The 21,970-nt window shown below is 38.7% G+C and overlaps 1 protein-coding gene across 1 annotated transcript in view; it reads right to left on the bottom strand.

Annotated features, from left to right (window-relative positions):
• Positions 1–21,970, bottom strand: part of MEN1 (menin 1) — a 553,703-nt gene that overhangs the window by 167,220 nt on the left and 364,513 nt on the right. Inside the window, exon 6 of the mRNA XM_082269638.1 lies at positions 657–744. Within this exon, the coding sequence (XP_082125764.1) occupies positions 657–744 (88 nt within the window). The remainder of the gene's footprint in view (positions 1–656; positions 745–21,970) is intronic.

The following is a 21,970-nucleotide window of genomic DNA, read 5'->3' as shown; positions in this document are numbered from 1 at the left end:
AAGCATAATAATGGAAAACTGAGTGGAAGGAAAAAAGTGTGGTAGAAAAAGGTGCATAAGCAACAGGGATAACTGCAACATTGAGAGGATGGTGAAGCAAAGGCCATTCAAGAATTGAAGGTATTGTCAACAGGAAGATGAGTCCCCAGATCTAACAATGCAGATGAGCTGAAGGCAGTTATCAAAACAACCTGGGCTTCCATAACACCTCAGCAGTGCCACAGGCTGATCACCCCCATGCTATGCTGCATTGATGCAGTAATTCATGCAAAAGGTGCCCCAACCAAGTATTGAGTGCATACTATACTGTACATGCATACTTTTCAGTAAGCCAACATTTATGTAATAAAAATCCATTTTTTTTATTGGTCTTAGGCAATATTCTAATTTTCTGATACTGAATTTTGGGTTTTCACTAGCAGTAAGCCATAATCCTAAACATTTAAAGAAAAAAATGCTAAAAGTATATTAAGGTGTATGTGTAATTAACCTATATAATATACGAGTTACACTTTTTGAATTGAATTACTAAAGTAAATTAACTTTTTGATAATATTCTAATTTTTTGAGATGCACCTGTATTTTCGTACATCAAACATGCTAGTATTTAAACAAATCACGTTAAGTCACAAAAGAACATAACTAAAGACTCCTACCTTGTGATAGAGTTCAAGGGGCTTTGGACGCCCAGGTGTTGGAGCAAGGTCTTCAAGATCTGCCAAATTACCCAAAGCCATCGGATATCTAAGCATGTACCAATAGAGGGAAAAAAGGAAATAATGATGGAGAGATAATAAACATGATTTAATTCTTAAAGTGTTGCTAAAGGCAGGGCCCCACAGTCAATATATCTGGTCTCCTACAGTACACAGAACATGGGAATGCAATTATTTTAGTAAATATAAACTGCTAAATACAGCAGATGGATTAGGGAAAGTAAAAGAAGGGGAGGATGAGAGAAGACAGGACCAAACAGCCTTTTTACACAATGCAGAGGATTAACCCCTGTATAACAAGCATGTTTGTTGATTGTTTTTTTTTTCTTGTTGTGGGTTTTGTAACACTTTAATATCAAGCAAGTGTAAAATATTTCAAAAACATTTTTAAAGTAGACAATTAGCGCCGGTTCACACTGCAGCGACGCTACTTCGCACCGCGACCTCCGAGGTCGCGGTGCGAGCAGCGCGCCGCGACCTCGGAGCAGCCGCCACAGACTTCATAACATTGAAGTCTATGGCGGTCGCCTCCGGGTCGCCCCAAAGAAGCTCCGGACCCTTTTTCTAGGTCGGAGCGACTTGTGTCGCTCCAATTAGAACGGGTCCGCAGCTTCCCTATGGGAGGCGACCTGCGGCGACCTGTGAGGCGACCAGGTCGCCTCACAGGTCGCCCTAGTGTGAACCGGCACTTAGACTCCATTCACACCAGCACGACTGGTCAGGCGACTTGTCAGCCTGACAAGTCGCGCTCCCTCGCGGTCCATTGACTGCTACAGGACCCGTTCTAATAGGAGCGACACAAGTCGCTCCGACTTAGAAAAAGGGTCCTGTACTACTTCGGGGCGACCTCGGAGCGACTTGCATAGACTTCCATTATGTGAAGTCCGTGCAAGTCGCTCCGAAGTCGTGGTGCATTGGAATGCACAAGTCGCCCCCGAAGTAGTACAGAGTCGTGCCGCCCTAGTGTGAACCGAGCCTTATTCACAAGCTTTTAGAAATTATTTTTGTTTTATCGACTTATATAGTTAAAGTTTAAAGTATAGCTAAGGGTGTATCAGGGTGATTATCAGATTACCTATTTTGATAAAGACCTCTCTCTTCAAATGTATTCATAATCATCAGTGGCAAGAATGAACCATTACCTTAAATATGGCATCCTAGGACAACTGCTATTGTACTCTTGCAAGTAAAGAAATGGTTTCTTTAGGGACCCTATTATATCACTGTGTTGCAGTAACACACTTTACGCGTGTAGGCAGAGCACTTTTTTAAAATCCTAATATTACTATCCCAATATTTATCTTTAACCACTTCTGGACTGGAAGAATTCGCCATATTTTGCGATTCTGCACTGCGTTACTTACGGACAATTGCGCGGTCGTGCGACGTGGTACCCAAAAAAAAGAATTGATGTTCTTTTTATTCCCCACAAATAGTGCTTTCTTTTGGTAGTATTTGATCATCTGTGTGATTTTTATTTTTTGCACTATAAAACAAAAAAAGAGCAACAATTCTGAAAAAAAAAAAAAAAAAAAAATACATATATACACACACACATATATATATATATATATATATATATAAAAAAAAGGTTATGTTTGTACTAAATAACAAACGGGTGTGTATGATCCCTGCGCTATCTGTGGTGACAAGAGAATCCCTGCTGCAACTCCACTGGGACTGATACTAAAACAGTAAAGAATATTGTTGTGGAAGTAGTGGTGCGCTTCAGGGGTTAACTCTTATAGATCTCTATTTAAGTTGATAAGCAAATTGTGTGCAAATTTAGATCTAAAGTGCTCGGTATAGTGAATGTGTGAATGTTCCTGTATTCCAAAGAATGTTGATAAAAGTGCGGGTGCGTGGTGCTAATCAAAAACAATATGTGTATCAATAGATGAATAAATATTGAATAAAATATCAAAATACTTCTTCTTTGCATATAAAAACGTATCAATAATATAATATAATATAAAATACAGTGTTCATTTACAATCCAGTTCATAGAAGTAAATAAAATAAATGTGCTCAAATAAAGTGCTGCATGCTGGTTATAATAAAACGGTGTAGAAAAAAGTAATCCGTGAACTGCTCAGTTGCAGCATTTAAAGTAAACAATATCGACTAAAATAGTCCAAAAAACAATCAATTTCAAAGAAAACTTGTGTCAAAGAATCTTCTTTGTGACCGTGCTTGAATAATTAATTCAGTGACTGTGATCTCCTTCACCTTGTGTGTCACCTCTGTGTGCTCTAGCCTCTCACCTTATAGGCAAGACAAATATGCCTTTCGTGTCTATCCAGATTATTCTATGGACTTTATTTGCCTCACTCCGGGTCCTTGATCCCTCTTTGGAACAGACTTCTTGGATTCCTATGACTGTTTGTCCGGTTCGTTTTCCTAATCCTATCCTCCTTATCCGATCTTATTGTGCCTCAGAAACTAGGACTTTTCATGGTGCAGTATATCAAGCTATTTATTTCAAGTATACAGATTTGCACTTACATTGTAACGGAGTAAAATCAGCATGTATTGTACACAACCGCCGCTGTGGAGATAAGCTCCGTCGTAACGTCACTTCCGGGTATAGGGCTCCTCCTACGCGTTACGTCACGAGATCACGTGACTTCCTCCCTGATCCCTGCATTGCTACACACTAATGTTAGCTGAAACTGCGTTACCCCCATAAAGTTAACTATTGTAATTTGACCAATATACTGGAGAAAGAAGATTAATGGGTGCTCCTGCTTGGGGATAAACCTTCAGTTCAGGCAGTCATGATGGAGGTACAGGCAGACTGGTATGGATGGCACAGAATGCACAAATGCGGCGCTTACGCTTATATTAGTCTACTGGAGAAAGAAGATTAATGGGCGTTCCTGAATGGGGATAAAGCTTCAGACCAGGCAGTCATGAAGGTGCAGCTGGACTGGTGGATGGCACAGATTCCACAAATATGCAGCGCTTTCTCTTTGTAGGCCGAAGCCACAGTCCCACGAACAGGCAGAAAAGACAGAAAGGTGCCACTGTGGAGCAGATGCTTAATAATTTAATTGACACATTTAAGGGAGGGGCCCGATGATGGCGCCGGCTAGGTGCGGCTGGTGAGCGCTGGGAGCATCCCATCCGGAAGAGAAGGAGCGATCTATGGCGGCGTGTAGCTGAGCCCTTAGCCGCCCCCCCCCGTATGGTGACCCGCACTTGCTCCCCTTACCTACTCTCACCTAGCAAGGGCCGTGTGCAGTGGGCGGTGGCAGGCGTCTGGAGAGCCGCCGGATGGTGAGCGGTCTGGTGCGGTGGAGAGTGCAGCCGGAAGATGGAGCTGTATGACACTGGAGGACACGTGTGCCCGGCGGGGATCCAGAGACTGGCGTGCACTGCCTGAGGGATCGCTCGGTGAACTGCAGCACAGACAGTGAGTAGCAGAGGGACACCAGCTGTTTGAGACGTGAGAGAGAGCTACACACACCTCACACAAAGTCCAATTTTCCCCCCCTTCTTGTTTTACCATACTAGAAATACTGGGTTATCGGCTCCTTTAAGAGTAATAATGATATTATCAATATGTTATGAATATACCCATGTTTACCTATTATTATACCCAATATGCCGAATCCATTATATCCTTCCAGTTACCCATTTTTATTCCCCTCCCCTCCAATATACTTGATTAGGGATGGAGGCATCGAGCCCAAGATGGATTTTGCCTCATTTAAAGTCCCAACTGTCTTGTTTACATGTTTGTTTTTGTTTTCTCTTTCTGTTGTTTTGCATTTGATATATATAGGGATGGAGGTGTGTGGTGGTTTCTGCGGTTGGCTTCTATGCAGGCTATCTGGCCTGCATTATACCACTGTTTGGCAATATTGTTTCCTTTCCTATTGTTTTTTCATGCCATGGGTGATCATTGTTTAGGATATTGAGATGGTCATTGCCTGCATGGACAGTCCCTTTGGGCTGGCGTTTTGTTTTTCCGGGAGCTGCGAGACACTTCGGGGGCCTCCCTCCTCCCCCTTCGCCCCTAATTGGGTGCAGGGAATCTGGGCGGATCTCCCCGCTGTGCCTCGGCGCCACGCACTCTGTGCCGTGGCGTATGACATCATTTTTGCCGTCATTGCGTCGACATGTGTTTTTCATTCTCGCGCCCAAACAAAAGGGAAGCCATCCCTGCCATTATCCTGGACAGTCTCTCGCCCGGGATGTGGCGGCATTTCCTCCATGCATTGAGCGCCGATGTGACGCTAGGCGCCTCCACTGTGGCTGGTACCGGGTATTTCCCTTTGACATTCCTTTCTTTCACTATTTTATTTTCCTTTCCTCACCTTTTATGTTTTACCAGTGGACATAATACTTTTTGCCAGGGGTACACTTGGTTTCATTTCCCCTTGGTGATCTGGTTCGCGACTATTAATCCTATTCACTTACTGGATTTCCCCTTTTATATAATATATATTCTTGAACCATCTTTTAAGCTTGATCTCCTTTGATCAATCCACTTAGGTATAGATAGATCTCCACATTTATTCTACATTTTTGTCACTGTAGCACCAGTGAACACTATATTAATCCTACACTTTTACCCATTTAGAAATCTTTGGAGATCAATACCTGTGACACCACCTACCACTTATTACTCCGGTCACCCTTATATATCCATGAATGCCTATCTGGTATGCCCCGGGCCACAGTCTGGGCCCCTACAGCTTCCGGACCAGACCCCCTGGCCTTTTGGAATACTGTTCACAACATCTTCATTTTTTACTGACCTTATCTTGAATGCGGATTTGGGGTGCAATCGCTCCTGATGAAGTGGAATATTGTCAACGAAACGTGTTGAGCCCAACATGGATGTATCCCTCACATTCAATTTAATATTTCCATATTTGGACTTTATGTATGCCTACTAACAATGACCTCCTTTTCAATGCATATCCCATCTATTGTGTATGATCCAACATTTAGGATATTTCATTGCTTTATCGATTTAATTGTCATATGTATGTAACTCTTTCATATCATGCAGGTTTTGTTCATGTCACAATATGATATATATTAAATCTTTTTATGCTAAGTTATTGTACCAATTTATCATGCCTACCGACTCCACACACCTCACACAAAGTCCCACCCCCCCCTTCCCGTTTTACCATACTAGAAATACTGGGTTATCGGCTCCTTTAAGAGTAATAATGATATTATCAATAGGTTATGAATATACCCATGTTTACCTATTATTATACCCAATATGCCAAATCCATTATACCCTTCCAGTTACCCATTTTTATTCCCCTCCCCTCCCCTCCGTAAAGTGCAGAGATCAGACAAAGGGACTTATATTTAACATCATTCAAAACCACCTTTATGACGCAATATAGGTTGTGACCCATTATGTTGGACTCTGAACAGAAGTAGCATATATGAAATAGGGTCCAACATTAGAAACCTGAACAGTAGATAGTAAAGGAACCATAATGAGGAAAAAGCCAGCAAAAGAGGGTGGAGGAAATACCGCAAAGGTTAGCGCAAGCCCGGGGACTATTAAAAAATACATGACCCTAGAAGGAGCTAGCGATAATGTGAATGGTGAAAGACAAAACAGGAGCAAAATCCAAACAGACCTCTGAAGGTAGTAAAAAGCCCCTAAATCAGAAAACATTAGAAACAAGCAGACCAAGTAGCCCTAATCTTTCTAAGGACAGTGTGCAAATGGAAAGAGATGGGGAAATAGTGATGGAGGAAGAACAGGGCATAAAAGATCAACCACCCATAAAGTCTGAGATGGCGGAGATGTTTGCCAATTTGGAACGTTCTATGAAAAAGGAGATGGCAACCCTTCATGGGGACTTGGGTCAAATTCTGACAAGAGTAGAAGAAACTGAAGGTATATTAGACAAAACACACGAAAGATATTGAATCAGTAAAAGAATTAATGAGGAAGCTGCGGATGGTTCAAAGGGATATGCTTTATAGAATAGAAGATCAAGAAAATAGAGATAGGAGAAGAAATCTGAGAATTCGAGGTCTCCCTGAAAGGGAAAAAGGAGGGTTGGAAGGAATGATTAAAACTGTGTTTAACACACTTTTGGAGAAAGCGGAAACAGAAAAAATGGAATTCGACAGAGTCCATAGGATTAAGAAAACCACCAAATTCACCTAGAGAAACACCAAGAGATGTGATAGTAAGGTTTTATAGGTATGAAGTTAGAGCACAGATCTGGGAGAGACTGAGGAGTAGACCTCCTTTAAGATATGAGGGGGTAGATATACAGGTGTTTGCGGACGTATCACAAGAAACCTTAGCTAGGAAAAGGATACTTAAACCTTTGGTGACAATACTAAAACAACAGGACATCCAGTATTTCTGGGGCTTCCCGGCTTGTCTGGGAGTATGAAAAGAGGGGAAGACAATAAAATTGAGATTCCCAGAAGAACTGAAGGACTTTTGTGATAGGTTGAAACTCCCAATGGTGGAAATACCCGAATGGACAGATTCAGGAAAGGAAGAGACGGAGGAAGAAGAAGAAAAAACTCAGTGGCAAGAAGTGCCTAAGAAGAAGATAACCCCGAATAAGAAAAGGAACTACAGTTAATTTGTATGGCTAGGTGGAGGAGAGGGGAGGGATGGGTATTGGAAAGGAACAACAATCCGGATAGGGCCTCGGGGACCCAAGTCGCTCTGGCCCCTCTCCACAATTATAGAGGAGAGGGGACTGCTGGGCGAGCAGTCAGAGCTCAACCTTGGGGGGTAAAAGTTGAATCAAGAAGGGAGGGAGTTTTTCAACTAGGTGGCCCTGATAGATGAGGGAATACAACCCGGGTAGTGACATCCTGGAAGGGCGGGAGGGGGGGGTGGGTTTGGGAGAGGGGGCAGGGGGAAAGTTGGAAAAAGTCTCATAGAAAGATAGCTATCCTTTGGTCCCCGCAGAGTCCCTTCCTGGGTCCCTCAGCCTTTCCTGATGTGTTCTATGACCAAGGAACCCAACCCCGTATGTTTCAGACTTGTAATGAGGGAGTAGGAGGAAGAGAGGAGATGAAGAAAGAGGAAGGGTGCAACATAGTAGAAAACATAATAGATAGATGAGAGCAGTAAAATTTGTTACATATAACGTCAGAGGCCCAAACTCACCGGAAAAAAGACATAAAATCTGGAAGGAAGTTAAATACTTAGTGGCAGATATAATATTTTTGCAGGAGACGCACATTACCCACGCATCGAACATCAGGCTATATTTCGGAGATCACCCCACATGGTATTACGCAGACTCATTTAAGAAAAAATCAAAGGGGGTGGCCATTAGGTTAGCTAAAGGAATGAGGTTCTCCTTGGAGGATAGGCTGACAGACCCAAAGGGGAGATTCCTTTTTTTAAAGGGAAAGTTATTTGGAGAGGAAGTTACCCTTGTTAATGTATATTGTCCCAATGATGGTCCGGCAGGTTATTTGGGGAAGGTTTTGGGACTACTAATGGACTTCAGGAAGGGCGGTGTGATCTTGGCCGGGGATCTGAACTTATGCCTCGACCTAGAAGTCGACAGTACTTTGCGTGTTCAGAGGAGCAGAAATTCCCAGATAAAGAGATTAAAGAAAAAATATTTCAATGTCAATTGTCAGACATTTGGAGAATTTTGCATCTGAAAGAAAGGGACTTCACATTCTGCTCAGCTGTACACGGGACATATTCAAGAATCGATTATATGATGATTGAACATAGATGGATAGAAAGGGTAATCGGAACAAGGATTGAGGTCAGGACCTGGTCAGATCATGCCCCCGTTACGTTGAAGATGAGATTATTAGGAGGCCAACCTAAAATGAGTTCCTGGAGAATTAATGAGGAATTAATAAGGGATAAACAGTGGAAAGGAAATAGAGAAAGAGTTGGAATTATATTTCCAAGTTAAAGATATTGAGGAAACTTCAAAAGATATTGTATGGGAGGCCCACAAAGCATATATTCGGGGAGTGTTAATTGCAAAGGGGGCACAAAGAAAAAAGGAACTAAAAATAAAGACAGATTAATAAAGAGATCTTGGAGTTAGAAAAAATGCACAAGAAAACTCAAGATGTAGACTCCACTCATTTATTAGAGGTAAAAAGAGAGGAATTAAAGGAGCTATTAGACCAGGAAATTAGACAGGAGTTTAATAGAATATTAATCTGGAGAGCAAAAAAATTGGGAAAAATTTGGCAAGAGTCCTAAAAAAAAAAAAAGAAAGCAGTAAACTATATAGATTGAATAAAGACCAAAAGTTAGTGTTCTGAAACTGGTTACCGCCCCCCGCGTCATTACATTCAAGCGGCCCTCCAGTGACTTTGCGCTTCACCGCTGTCTCGATCAGAAGTGAGTCCCTGATTGGTTCTCTAGTGTCATCTCTTGGCTGCTGCTGGCCAGTCTCAGGGAAAAACCGCGGACCCGGAAGGATGCCTAGCTCCAGAGGCGTACCTAGGGTCTCCAGTGCCCTTGGCGAGGAGCTGTATCGGTGCGCCGCCCCCCCCACCGCCACCATGAAAAAGTATAAAATGTAACTAAAAAAATGTATAAAAAGGGAGTTGAAAGTTTCTGCGATGTCCCTAGTTGGCCCAGTGTAGATCTCTCTAGTGGGCAAACATTGTGTCAGGTGTGAACAAGAAAGAAAGGGGTGACAGAGAGAGGCCCCCATGTGATAAAGGTATAAGAGGGCTATGGCGCTATTCTATGTGATAATAAGGGTAAAGGAGAAGATGTATTAATGGTGGCCAATCCCATATGACGTAGTATTGGAATGGAAATATACGTGTATACCCATGTTTGTGCACACTAAATTATATAAATATATATAATACATATATATATATATATATATATATATATATATATCCAACAATCAATATTTAGGCATATGGAAATATATAATAAATCCAATTTTAAATCAATAGATAACCTGTGCTGGGCGATAGGTGAATCAAAGACTTGTGTCAACTGTTAAGTGTCTAGGTGCACATATGAAAAAATATAAGAAAATACTATAGTGAAAATACTATAGTGCAAAAAAAAAAAAAAAAAAACAGGTAAAATACAAGCAATTGTGCCAGCAACAAAAGTGCTATGTGCAAAAAAATTAATTAAATAATAATAAATAATTACAATGTGTTACACAAAGTGCTGTGTACAAGGAAAAATTACCATCAATAAATATAATCCAAAATAAAGATGGTGATGTGTTAGTGCTATAAATAACCAATATGTTATATAAAGTGCTGTGTGCAAGGGAAAAATTCCCTTCAATGGATATAGTCCAATATTATAGTGGTGATATTGGGTGCTGTTAGAAGATATATTAAGATGCTTGTTAAATCTAGCTGCGCTCAATGCAGTGCTCTGCTCCCCTAATGGCATTGCACTCACCGCAATTCCTTCTCCATAAAGGGGTATTGAGCCGTTTTGCAACAAGCGGATCCCTGGATGATCCTGTATATTCCCTTGGATGCCTTAGGGTAAGTGTTTTACACCTCTTGTTACACTTTGGGGTGCTGGTGGTTCCTAAACCAGATCCTGGCAGCAGTTCAGGACTCTCGACATGCTATACATGCCCCTAAAAAGTTTTGAAAGTACACTGGACACAGAGAGAGGGGCCTGAACTCCCAGAAAGCTCGATGTAGCGCACTGAGAGGCCACACCTATGGACACCTGCACATCTCTGAAGGTTTAACAAGGGGGAATTGGTGCAGTGGTGCAGGGAAAGAGGAATGAGGGAGCTACCTGCCTTGCTGACCCGGAGTGAGAGACAGGAGATGGAAGAGAGAATGGATCTGCAGGAGCTGCTGTAATGGTATCGTACATTGAATATCCTGCGCTGGGATACGAAAGTAACCATTTTGTGTTTCAGAGCTCAGCTGACAGTTTTCAAAACCAAAAAGGTCATTCCTTTACCAGCCCCTCACCCCAGCTCCATTTTGCAGTGTTAATAACCCCCTGGGTCCCTTTTGCATTAGTATGCAAGGCTTCAAACAACTCTTATCTAAGCAGCAGACAGACCTCCTAGCCGATATGTCTCTTCCTGGCCAGAAGCTATGTCGTAATCTGAGCAAAGCCATATGGCTAATGGGTCGTATAACAGAGCATTCAAGACCTCTGTTATTTGGACACAGTTACACACAAATTCATAACTTTTTACCCGAACAGGACACTGACAAAAAGTATATATTTGAATGCCACATAAAATACCGATCGAATTAAGATCAAACCTAATCACATTCGCCCCTAGGGAAGACAAGCTAGTGGTCAGATGCCTTACGGGTCAGAGGTTATTCCGAGATAACCCGTGTTTAGTGTCTGTGGATAATAGATTCACTGCCGTACAAAAAAATATCAGTTTCAAGAATGTAACCATTACATACTTCGAGATATGAGTTCTGTTCGTAATCTGTCTAAGCGGGAGGTGTCTTGGCATTTTGCTAAGCTCATGGGGCCGCCCACGGCCCCAGTGTGTATTGGTCAAGAACTTCGGGTGACACCCCCCTGGGGGTCAGAGAAAAAGAGAGACGCTGACGGAGCTCTCAGTTCTCAATTTTAACATCAAGCAGTAACATCGCTTAAGGGGGAACCGATCACACATGTTCAGCCTCTGAAACACCCAGGACATTTGAATGCAAGTATTTCATTTCTAATTATTTATCTATTCTTCTAAATTGCTGTATTGTGTCTATATTTCTTTGTAACCCATTTTTCTGTAAATATTTTTATTTGCACCAATTTTAACCTTTTTTATAATTAAACCTTATTTTGAAAAGTGTTAATTTTGTCTCTAAGCTCTTAAACGCAAGCTAACCAAAGAACCTGCCTCTTGGAAGAGCGCTACTGTATAGAATAACCCTCTGAACATTCCTGTCTGAGGTGATCGTGTGTGTTACAGATGATTATTCTAAAGTCATAATTGGTATTTCTAAAATTACGAGCGTCCTCTGGGCTCATTATAACGTTGTGGATAAATAAATCCGCGCTAAGGATATCAAGGGATTGTAACAATATATGCACAAATAAGCTGCAGCCTCCCTTAAACTATAGCCAAAGGCTATAAAGAGATAAATAAAATGGAAGGTGATGGCGCTGCTTATTTAATAAGGTGCAAATAAATATAAGATGCTAAAGTATAAATATGATTGAGGAATAAGTTAATAGATAAAAGATGCGGAGGTGAAAAACCAAGTAAAAAGATCAAACGTATAGTGTTAAAGGGATATAAATTAATCTAAAAATAAATTTAAATATATAAAAATATTCCAAAGGTATATGAGAGAAACAACCACCAGAGGGCGTAATAAATGGCAAAGTGTGACAATAAATATGCTTGTGTATATGCCAAAATAAAATAAACAATGTGAATATATGACAATGCTAAATAAATAAATAAAATATATACAAGGTGTATATTCCACAAGTGATAATATAAATAATAGTGAATAGGTAAGTAAATAAATAGGTGATAAATGTGCGGGAAACTATTAAGCACGGGATGGGTGTGCAAAACAACAGCTGATATACAGTGCAACAAAAGTGATATCAATAAATATATCAAGGTGAGTCAAAGATAAATGTGCCAAAAATAATTTTTTATATATAAATATGCAGGTGAATGTAAAAGTGCGGGAAGTCTATTTGTGCAACGTGCAAAAAAATCCAAAAAATTAGTCCATAAAATAATGGTGATAGCAAAAAATATATAGGTGTACAGGATATCTTACGGTGACCCCCAAGGTGGGTGACTGGTGAGTGGCTAAGTGGCCCCTGGTAAAAAGACCTACTCACCAGATGTACCCACCCCACACAGGGGTATAGAGCGGGTACTGCAGAGGTATCTTATGAGCCTGGATCTGTGTAGTAGTTCCCTTCCTAGGGTAGATGTGTTATGGAGTCCGGAGTGTCCTGAGTGGGGTCCGGTGGTGAATTGTGGTATCCAAAATCTCGTGGGTAAATCAAGTGTGGCCACTCAAGGGTATATGGATGGAGGAAAAAAAGGAGCTCGATAGTGTATTATCGTTATGCTAGAAAGTTTATTGTAAATTACAGCAGCAAAATGGGTACTCACATATACAATGTGGGAAAACAGCGAGGTATCAGCGTCCCGGAACGCAATGCGTTCCAACCAGAGACCGGAACCGGAAGTGACGTGACGGCGCTGTACGCGTTTCGTCATGTGACGTCTTCTGCAGCGTCCTATCACTTCCAGCGTAGGCCCTTTTGTACATGGTGGTTGCTAGGCAACAAAGTAGACGGAAATCAACAAAGGAAGAATGATGCCATGGGTCATAGTATAGGGAACAGGGCGTAAGATAATCTTAGCCAAATAGAAATCAGATGGTAAGTATAAATAGCAAAAACCCAGGCTAACCATTGTTGAATACTAATTAAATGAATATAAAATATAACAATATAAGAAATGTAATGTTCCGTGCCTAATAATTGAACCACCGTGTATACATACAGGGAAGGATATCTCGTACATGTTATTACAATATATACAACAATACTTTATTAACAAATAAGATTAAGAATATGTTAAAATAAAAAAGTATTAGATTAAAATATATTACGCCATCTGGTGGATAGAGTAAATAAATGAAGTACATTTGGTTTAAGAACGTAGACATTGCGCCATCTAGTGGATAAATTGTTAATAGTATAAACTATTCATTTGATATAAAAAGTATATATACGATGTAAAGGTTATTAATGTTGTTACCATGAGTTTGTTAGTATGTGATTACTATCAGTATGTACCAATTTATGGAAAACATGATAGATAAAATATATAATTAAGGAGGACATCTGATTTGATATATGCTATATTGTAAAAAACATTATGGATAAAATTAGCATCAATATAAATTATTGTGTAGAAACCTTATTGGATAAGATTTTATGATTAAAAAATATTATGAATAAAAAATATATAATAATATTTTATAGGAGGATAGTACATCTAATGTGTGGAAAAATATATGTCTATTGATTATTAGAAGGATGTATCAAAATATATATAGAATGATGTATATAAAAATAAAAAATATATATATATATAAAAATTAAGAAATGGAAGGTGAGATGACAATAGTGTGTATCGAACATTAGAATCCAGTATAATATATTAAGTTTAATACATATGAATATGAATACATACAGTGTAAGAATGTAATAAATGTGAATATAAGAATTAATAAATGGGAAGTGATATAGTAAAAAATAGTAAACAATAAAAATATGTGATTATAAAATATATTGTGATGATAGGATGGATACTATATTCATATATAAAAATTGATAGGAAAAGGATTAAAAATTAGAAATAAAACAGTTGAGGTCTATATCTAGGTTTAATCCCCTAGGCTGGAGTGTATTAAGCCGATATATCCAGCTGGTTTCATTTTTGGAAATTTTAATTCTTTTATTTTCACCTCTCCAGTGTCCTGTAATAGAGTCAATTCCAACAAATGTAAGTCCCCTGGGATCCTTGTTGTGTGCCTCTGCAAAGTGCCTAGAGAGGCTATGTTTCGGGAATCCATTTCTTATGTTCTTGATGTGTTCTCTAATACGCACGAAAAGAGGTCTGGTGGTCCTACCGACATACTGAAGTCGGCATGGACACTCTACCAGGTAGGTCACATGGGTGGTCTGACATGTAATTAGTTTGTTAATCTTGAATTCCTCTCCACTCCATCTGGATTTAAAATATAACGTCTTTCTGGGTTGTTTATTCGTTGATTTGCAAGGTAAACATCTATTGCATCGAATAAACCCTTTTAAATCAGGAAACAGTTTCACTGGTTTGGGGGGATCAATAGCATTATGTACCAATTGATTGCGTAGATTAGGGGCTCTCCTGTAGATAAACCTCGGTTGTCTAGGGAGTAATTTAGACAAGGTCTTGTCGGATTTTAGGATAGGCCAATATTTTTTCATAATCTTCTCTGTTTGTCTGAAATTTTGATGGAATCCCGTAATAAAAGCTAGCTCATTAGATTTTTTGTTGGGGACATTTTTCTTTTGTAGGAGTTCTTCCCTATTGATATTTAATGTTTTATCTCTTGTCATAATTAACTTTTGTCTGTCGTAACCCTTTTCCTCAAATCTTGTTATTAGAACATCCGTTTGTGATATATAATCTTCCACATTGTCACAATTTCTCCTGATCCTGACAAATTGGCTCTTTGGGATTCCTTCTTTCCATACAGGATGGTGACAGCTGTTAGTAGGTATGTATCCATTCCTATCTGTAGGTTTAAAATAGGTCCTACTTTTCAGTATATTATTGTCTTTAAAAATATTAAGATCCAAATAATTTATTTGATTAAAACTCCAGTCTCCTGTGAACTTAATGCCATATGGATTCTCATTCATTTTTAAAAAGAAATTATTCAAAGATTCTTCAGTCCCTTCCCATAAAATGATAATATCGTCTATATATCTTCGGTAGAATGTTAATTCTGGTATATCCTGAGTGTAAATCATCTTTTCCTCTAACATGTCCATAAATAGGTTCGCTACGCTAGGTGCGTAGCGGGCTCCCATTGCAACTCCCTTTGTTTGTAGGAAATATTCATTTTTATGCCAAAAGAAGTTGCTACTCATGGTGAGTTTTAAACCATCCAGGATATATTTTATTTGTGTTTGTTTTAACTTGCTACGTTCGTGTAAGGCAATATCTACCGCTTTTAATCCATCACTTTGTTTGATGCTGGTATAAAGGGAATTAGCATCTATTGTAGCCAAGATACATCCTTCTGGTAATTGTACTTCTTTGAGTGCTTTAATCAACTCTGAACTATCTTTAAGGTAAGATTTCCCCATCTTTACAGCTGGTTGTAGGTATCCATCCAGATATTCGCCCAATCTAGAAAACAAGGAGTCCACCCCACTCACAATGGGTCTCCCCGGGGGTTTGACAGGGTCCTTATGTATTTTAGGCAAATAGTACAATACTGGGATCTTACTTGAATCAGGTATCAGGTATTGTGCTTCCTTTTTATCCAATATTCCTATTTCTTTGCCTTTGTTGATGAATTCTTTAAGTTTCTTCCTATATATCTTGGTTGGATTCCTTTTCAGTTTTTCATAGGTGCCTTCCACTCTTAATAGATTGTTCATTTCTTCTTCATAGTCATTTTTGTTCAGAATTACTAATCCCCCTCCTTTATCTGCGGGTCGAATAATAATTCCTTTTCTGTCTTCTAGTTGTTTGATTGCAGATTTAACCTGATTGTACTTTTTATGTGGTTTTTTAATCTTCCTCAGGTCCTCCTCCACCATTTTCTTGAATGCGCTAATACATTCACCTCCAGGTACTTTTGGATTAAAAATTGAGTTATTTCTGAGACCTGAGTGTACAAAATTGGGGTCAGGAATAGTGGGTGTGTGTCCTTTTAGTTTAAAAAATTTCTTAATATTCAGTTTTCTTAAAAATTTATGAAGATCAATAAAAATTTCAAAGGGGTCCGCATCTTTGGTGGGGGCGAATTTAAGGCCAAGATCTAAAAGCTGAAGTTCGTCATCGTTAAAAACTATATCCGTGAGGTTAAAAATACCTTGCCCTAAAATTCTCGCCTTCGTTTTCTTCCTCCCACCTCTCTTACCCCTCTTACGTCTTCTTCTTCCCAATAATGGTTTTGTTGATTGGGTCTCATGTATCCTCCTGGGGGTGGTGGTCCCCTCCATTGATTCTGGTAGTCTCCTCCTCTGTATGTATTGGGTCTTCTGTCTTCGTGATAATTGTGGTTCCATCTCGTCTGTTGGTCTTGTGGTCCTCTCCATCTCGTTCCTCCTTGTGGCCTGTACCATCCTTGTTGTCTGTAAGAGGGTGGTGGTCTTCTTTGGTGGCCTCCACGGAAAAAATCCCTTTGCATATTGTAGTTCGGTCTATCCCTATAATCTCTGCCTGGAGTATATGTATCCATCCTGGCTAACGGAGAAAATCTGTTATGCATAGGTAAATTAAAATTTCTGTGATTGGGTGTATCATTCCTATTAAAATCTCTGGGTGGTGTACGTGGTCTTTCTTGTACTCTGGGTTGATTCCTGGGTGGTATGAGTCTATTTTCTTGGGTAGTAGGTATGGTGTCTTCTATGTCTCTATTGGGTCTAAAGGTGAAAACTTGTGGGGTCCTAGGAGCTGGAGTAGCTATAGATTCTTCGTATTCATCTTCATCTACTGATGTATCTCTGGACTCAAAAGCATTAGGAGTGGTAGGAATTTCCATTTCTTCTTCCGCTACTTGCCATTTGTACACTTTGGAACTTTTATAGTCAGTGACATCTCTGCTATACTTTTTTTGCTTTTTCTGTTGTATAGCCGAGTCATATTTTGCAATATATGTTTGGAGTTCTTTTTCTTTGTCTTTATATTCCTTATGCAGTGAAAATGGAATGAGTGCCGTTTTCAGGTCTGTTATCTGTGTTTCAATATTCCTTAGTTTGGTCTGTCTCCTTTTGATAATGAGTGTAAGGAGATCTGTTTCGCACCGATTGAAGAATATATACCATTCTTCTGTTAAGGTAATATCATTAAGACCATCATTGGGGTTGACATCCCACCTTAGTCGTCTGGGGGTAATTTTATCTCTAATGTACATTTCTAAAGTGGAAATGTCCCACCAGACCCTAAGTTGTTTTTCAAGGGCATGTTTAAGTTGTTTGAAAAGCCCGTCCATGTCTTGTCTATTGGTTACTCTTTCCTGATTGAAAATTTCCTGATTTGACTCACCTTGATATATTTATTGATATCACTTTTGTTGCACTGTATATCAGCTGTTGTTTTGCACACCCATCCCGTGCTTAATAGTTTCCCGCACATTTATCACCTATTTATTTACTTACCTATTCACTATTATTTATATTATCACTTGTGGAATATACACCTTGTATATATTTTATTTATTTATTTAGCATTGTCATATATTCACATTGTTTATTTTATTTTGGCATATACACAAGCATATTTATTGTCACACTTTGCCATTTATTACGCCCTCTGGTGGTTGTTTCTCTCATATACCTTTGGAATATTTTTATATATTTAAATTTATTTTTAGATTAATTTATATCCCTTTAACACTATACGTTTGATCTTTTTACTTGGTTTTTCACCTCCGCATCTTTTATCTATTAACTTATTCCTCAATCATATTTATACTTTAGCATCTTATATTTATTTGCACCTTATTAAATAAGCAGCGCCATCACCTTCCATTTTATTTATCTCTTTATAGCCTTTGGCTATAGTTTAAGGGAGGCTGCAGCTTATTTGTGCATATATTGTTACAATCCCTTGATATCCTTAGCGCGGATTTATTTATCCACATATTCTTACATACCCTTAGGGGTCATGGCTAATCCTGCAGCTTCGGATATCTTTGGATATATAAATAATCGGAAAATCAATATTGAGGATATTTTCAATCAGGAAAGAGTAACCAATAGACAAGACATGGACGGGCTTTTCAAACAACTTAAACATGCCCTTGAAAAACAACTTAGGGTCTGGTGGGACATTTCCACTTTAGAAATGTACATTAGAGATAAAATTACCCCCAGACGACTAAGGTGGGATGTCAACCCCAATGATGGTCTTAATGATATTACCTTAACAGAAGAATGGTATATATTCTTCAATCGGTGCGAAACAGATCTCCTTACACTCATTATCAAAAGGAGACAGACCAAACTAAGGAATATTGAAACACAGATAACAGACCTGAAAACGGCACTCATTCCATTTTCACTGCATAAGGAATATAAAGACAAAGAAAAAGAACTCCAAACATATATTGCAAAATATGACTCGGCTATACAACAGAAAAAGCAAAAAAAGTATAGCAGAGATGTCACTGACTATAAAAGTTCCAAAGTGTACAAATGGCAAGTAGCGGAAGAAGAAATGGAAATTCCTACCACTCCTAATGCTTTTGAGTCCAGAGATACATCAGTAGATGAAGATGAATACGAAGAATCTATAGCTACTCCAGCTCCTAGGACCCCACAAGTTTTCACCTTTAGACCCAATAGAGACATAGAAGACACCATACCTACTACCCAAGAAAATAGACTCATACCACCCAGGAATCAACCCAGAGTACAAGAAAGACCACGTACACCACCCAGAGATTTTAATAGGAATGATACACCCAATCACAGAAATTTTAATTTACCTATGCATAACAGATTTTCTCCGTTAGCCAGGATGGATACATATACTCCAGGCAGAGATTATAGGGATAGACCGAACTACAATATGCAAAGGGATTTTTTCCGTGGAGGCCACCAAAGAAGACCACCACCCTCTTACAGACAACAAGGATGGTACAGGCCACAAGGAGGAACGAGATGGAGAGGACCACAAGACCAACAGACGAGATGGAACCACAATTATCACGAAGACAGAAGACCCAATACATACAGAGGAGGAGACTACCAGAATCAATGGAGGGGACCACCACCCCCAGGAGGATACATGAGACCCAATCAACAAAACCATTATTGGGAAGAAGAAGACGTAAGAGGGGTAAGAGAGGTGGGAGGAAGAAAACGAAGGCGAGAATTTTAGGGCAAGGTATTTTTAACCTCACGGATATAGTTTTTAACGATGACGAACTTCAGCTTTTAGATCTTGGCCTTAAATTCGCCCCCACCAAAGATGCGGACCCCTTTGAAATTTTTATTGATCTTCATAAATTTTTAAGAAAACTGAATATTAAGAAATTTTTTAAACTAAAAGGACACACACCCACTATTCCTGACCCCAATTTTGTACACTCAGGTCTCAGAAATAACTCAATTTTTAATCCAAAAGTACCTGGAGGTGAATGTATTAGCGCATTCAAGAAAATGGTGGAGGAGGACCTGAGGAAGATTAAAAAACCACATAAAAAGTACAATCAGGTTAAATCTGCAATCAAACAACTAGAAGACAGAAAAGGAATTATTATTCGACCCGCAGATAAAGGAGGGGGATTAGTAATTCTGAACAAAAATGACTATGAAGAAGAAATGAACAATCTATTAAGAGTGGAAGGCACCTATGAAAAACTGAAAAGGAATCCAACCAAGATATATAGGAAGAAACTTAAAGAATTCATCAACAAAGGCAAAGAAATAGGAATATTGGATAAAAAGGAAGCACAATACCTGATACCTGATTCAAGTAAGATCCCAGTATTGTACTATTTGCCTAAAATACATAAGGACCCTGTCAAACCCCCGGGGAGACCCATTGTGAGTGGGGTGGACTCCTTGTTTTCTAGATTGGGCGAATATCTGGATGGATACCTACAACCAGCTGTAAAGATGGGGAAATCTTACCTTAAAGATAGTTCAGAGTTGATTAAAGCACTCAAAGAAGTACAATTACCAGAAGGATGTATCTTGGCTACAATAGATGCTAATTCCCTTTATACCAGCATCAAACAAAGTGATGGATTAAAAGCGGTAGATATTGCCTTACACGAACGTAGCAAGTTAAAACAAACACAAATAAAATATATCCTGGATGGTTTAAAACTCACCATGAGTAGCAACTTCTTTTGGCATAAAAATGAATATTTCCTACAAACAAAGGGAGTTGCAATGGGAGCCCGCTACGCACCTAGCGTAGCGAACCTATTTATGGACATGTTAGAGGAAAAGATGATTTACACTCAGGATATACCAGAATTAACATTCTACCGAAGATATATAGACGATATTATCATTTTATGGGAAGGGACTGAAGAATCTTTGAATAATTTCTTTTTAAAAATGAATGAGAATCCATATGGCATTAAGTTCACAGGAGACTGGAGTTTTAATCAAATAAATTATTTGGATCTTAATATTTTTAAAGACAATAATATACTGAAAAGTAGGACCTATTTTAAACCTACAGATAGGAATGGATACATACCTACTAACAGCTGTCACCATCCTGTATGGAAAGAAGGAATCCCAAAGAGCCAATTTGTCAGGATCAGGAGAAATTGTGACAATGTGGAAGATTATATATCACAAACGGATGTTCTAATAACAAGATTTGAGGAAAAGGGTTACGACAGACAAAAGTTAATTATGACAAGAGATAAAACATTAAATATCAATAGGGAAGAACTCCTACAAAAGAAAAATGTCCCCAACAAAAAATCTAATGAGCTAGCTTTTATTACGGGATTCCATCAAAATTTCAGACAAACAGAGAAGATTATGAAAAAATATTGGCCTATCCTAAAATCCGACAAGACCTTGTCTAAATTACTCCCTAGACAACCGAGGTTTATCTATAGGAGAGCCCCTAATCTACGCAATCAATTGGTACATAATGCTATTGATCCCCCCAAACCAGTGAAACTGTTTCCTGATTTAAAAGGGTTTATTCGATGCAATAGATGTTTACCTTGCAAATCAACGAATAAACAACCCAGAAAGACGTTATATTTTAAATCCAGATGGAGTGGAGAGGAATTCAAGATTAACAAACTAATTACATGTCAGACCACCCATGTGACCTACCTGGTAGAGTGTCCATGCCGACTTCAGTATGTCGGTAGGACCACCAGACCTCTTTTCGTGCGTATTAGAGAACACATCAAGAACATAAGAAATGGATTCCCGAAACATAGCCTCTCTAGGCACTTTGCAGAGGCACACAACAAGGATCCCAGGGGACTTACATTTGTTGGAATTGACTCTATTACAGGACACTGGAGAGGTGAAAATAAAAGAATTAAAATTTCCAAAAATGAAACCAGCTGGATATATCGGCTTAATACACTCCAGCCTAGGGGATTAAACCTAGATATAGACCTCAACTGTTTTATTTCTAATTTTTAATCCTTTTCCTATCAATTTTTATATATGAATATAGTATCCATCCTATCATCACAATATATTTTATAATCACATATTTTTATTGTTTACTATTTTTTACTATATCACTTCCCATTTATTAATTCTTATATTCACATTTATTACATTCTTACACTGTATGTATTCATATTCATATGTATTAAACTTAATATATTATACTGGATTCTAATGTTCGATACACACTATTGTCATCTCACCTTCCATTTCTTAATTTTTATATATATATATATTTTTTATTTTTATATACATCATTCTATATATATTTTGATACATCCTTCTAATAATCAATAGACATATATTTTTCCACACATTAGATGTACTATCCTCCTATAAAATATTATTATATATTTTTTATTCATAATATTTTTTAATCATAAAATCTTATCCAATA

This window comes from Pelophylax lessonae, assembly GCF_965119305.1.
Source record: "Pelophylax lessonae genome assembly, chromosome: 10".
NCBI lineage: Eukaryota > Metazoa > Chordata > Amphibia > Anura > Ranidae > Pelophylax > Pelophylax lessonae.
Note: the sequence above shows the minus strand (reverse complement) of the source record. Positions and strands in the feature narration are given on the sequence as shown.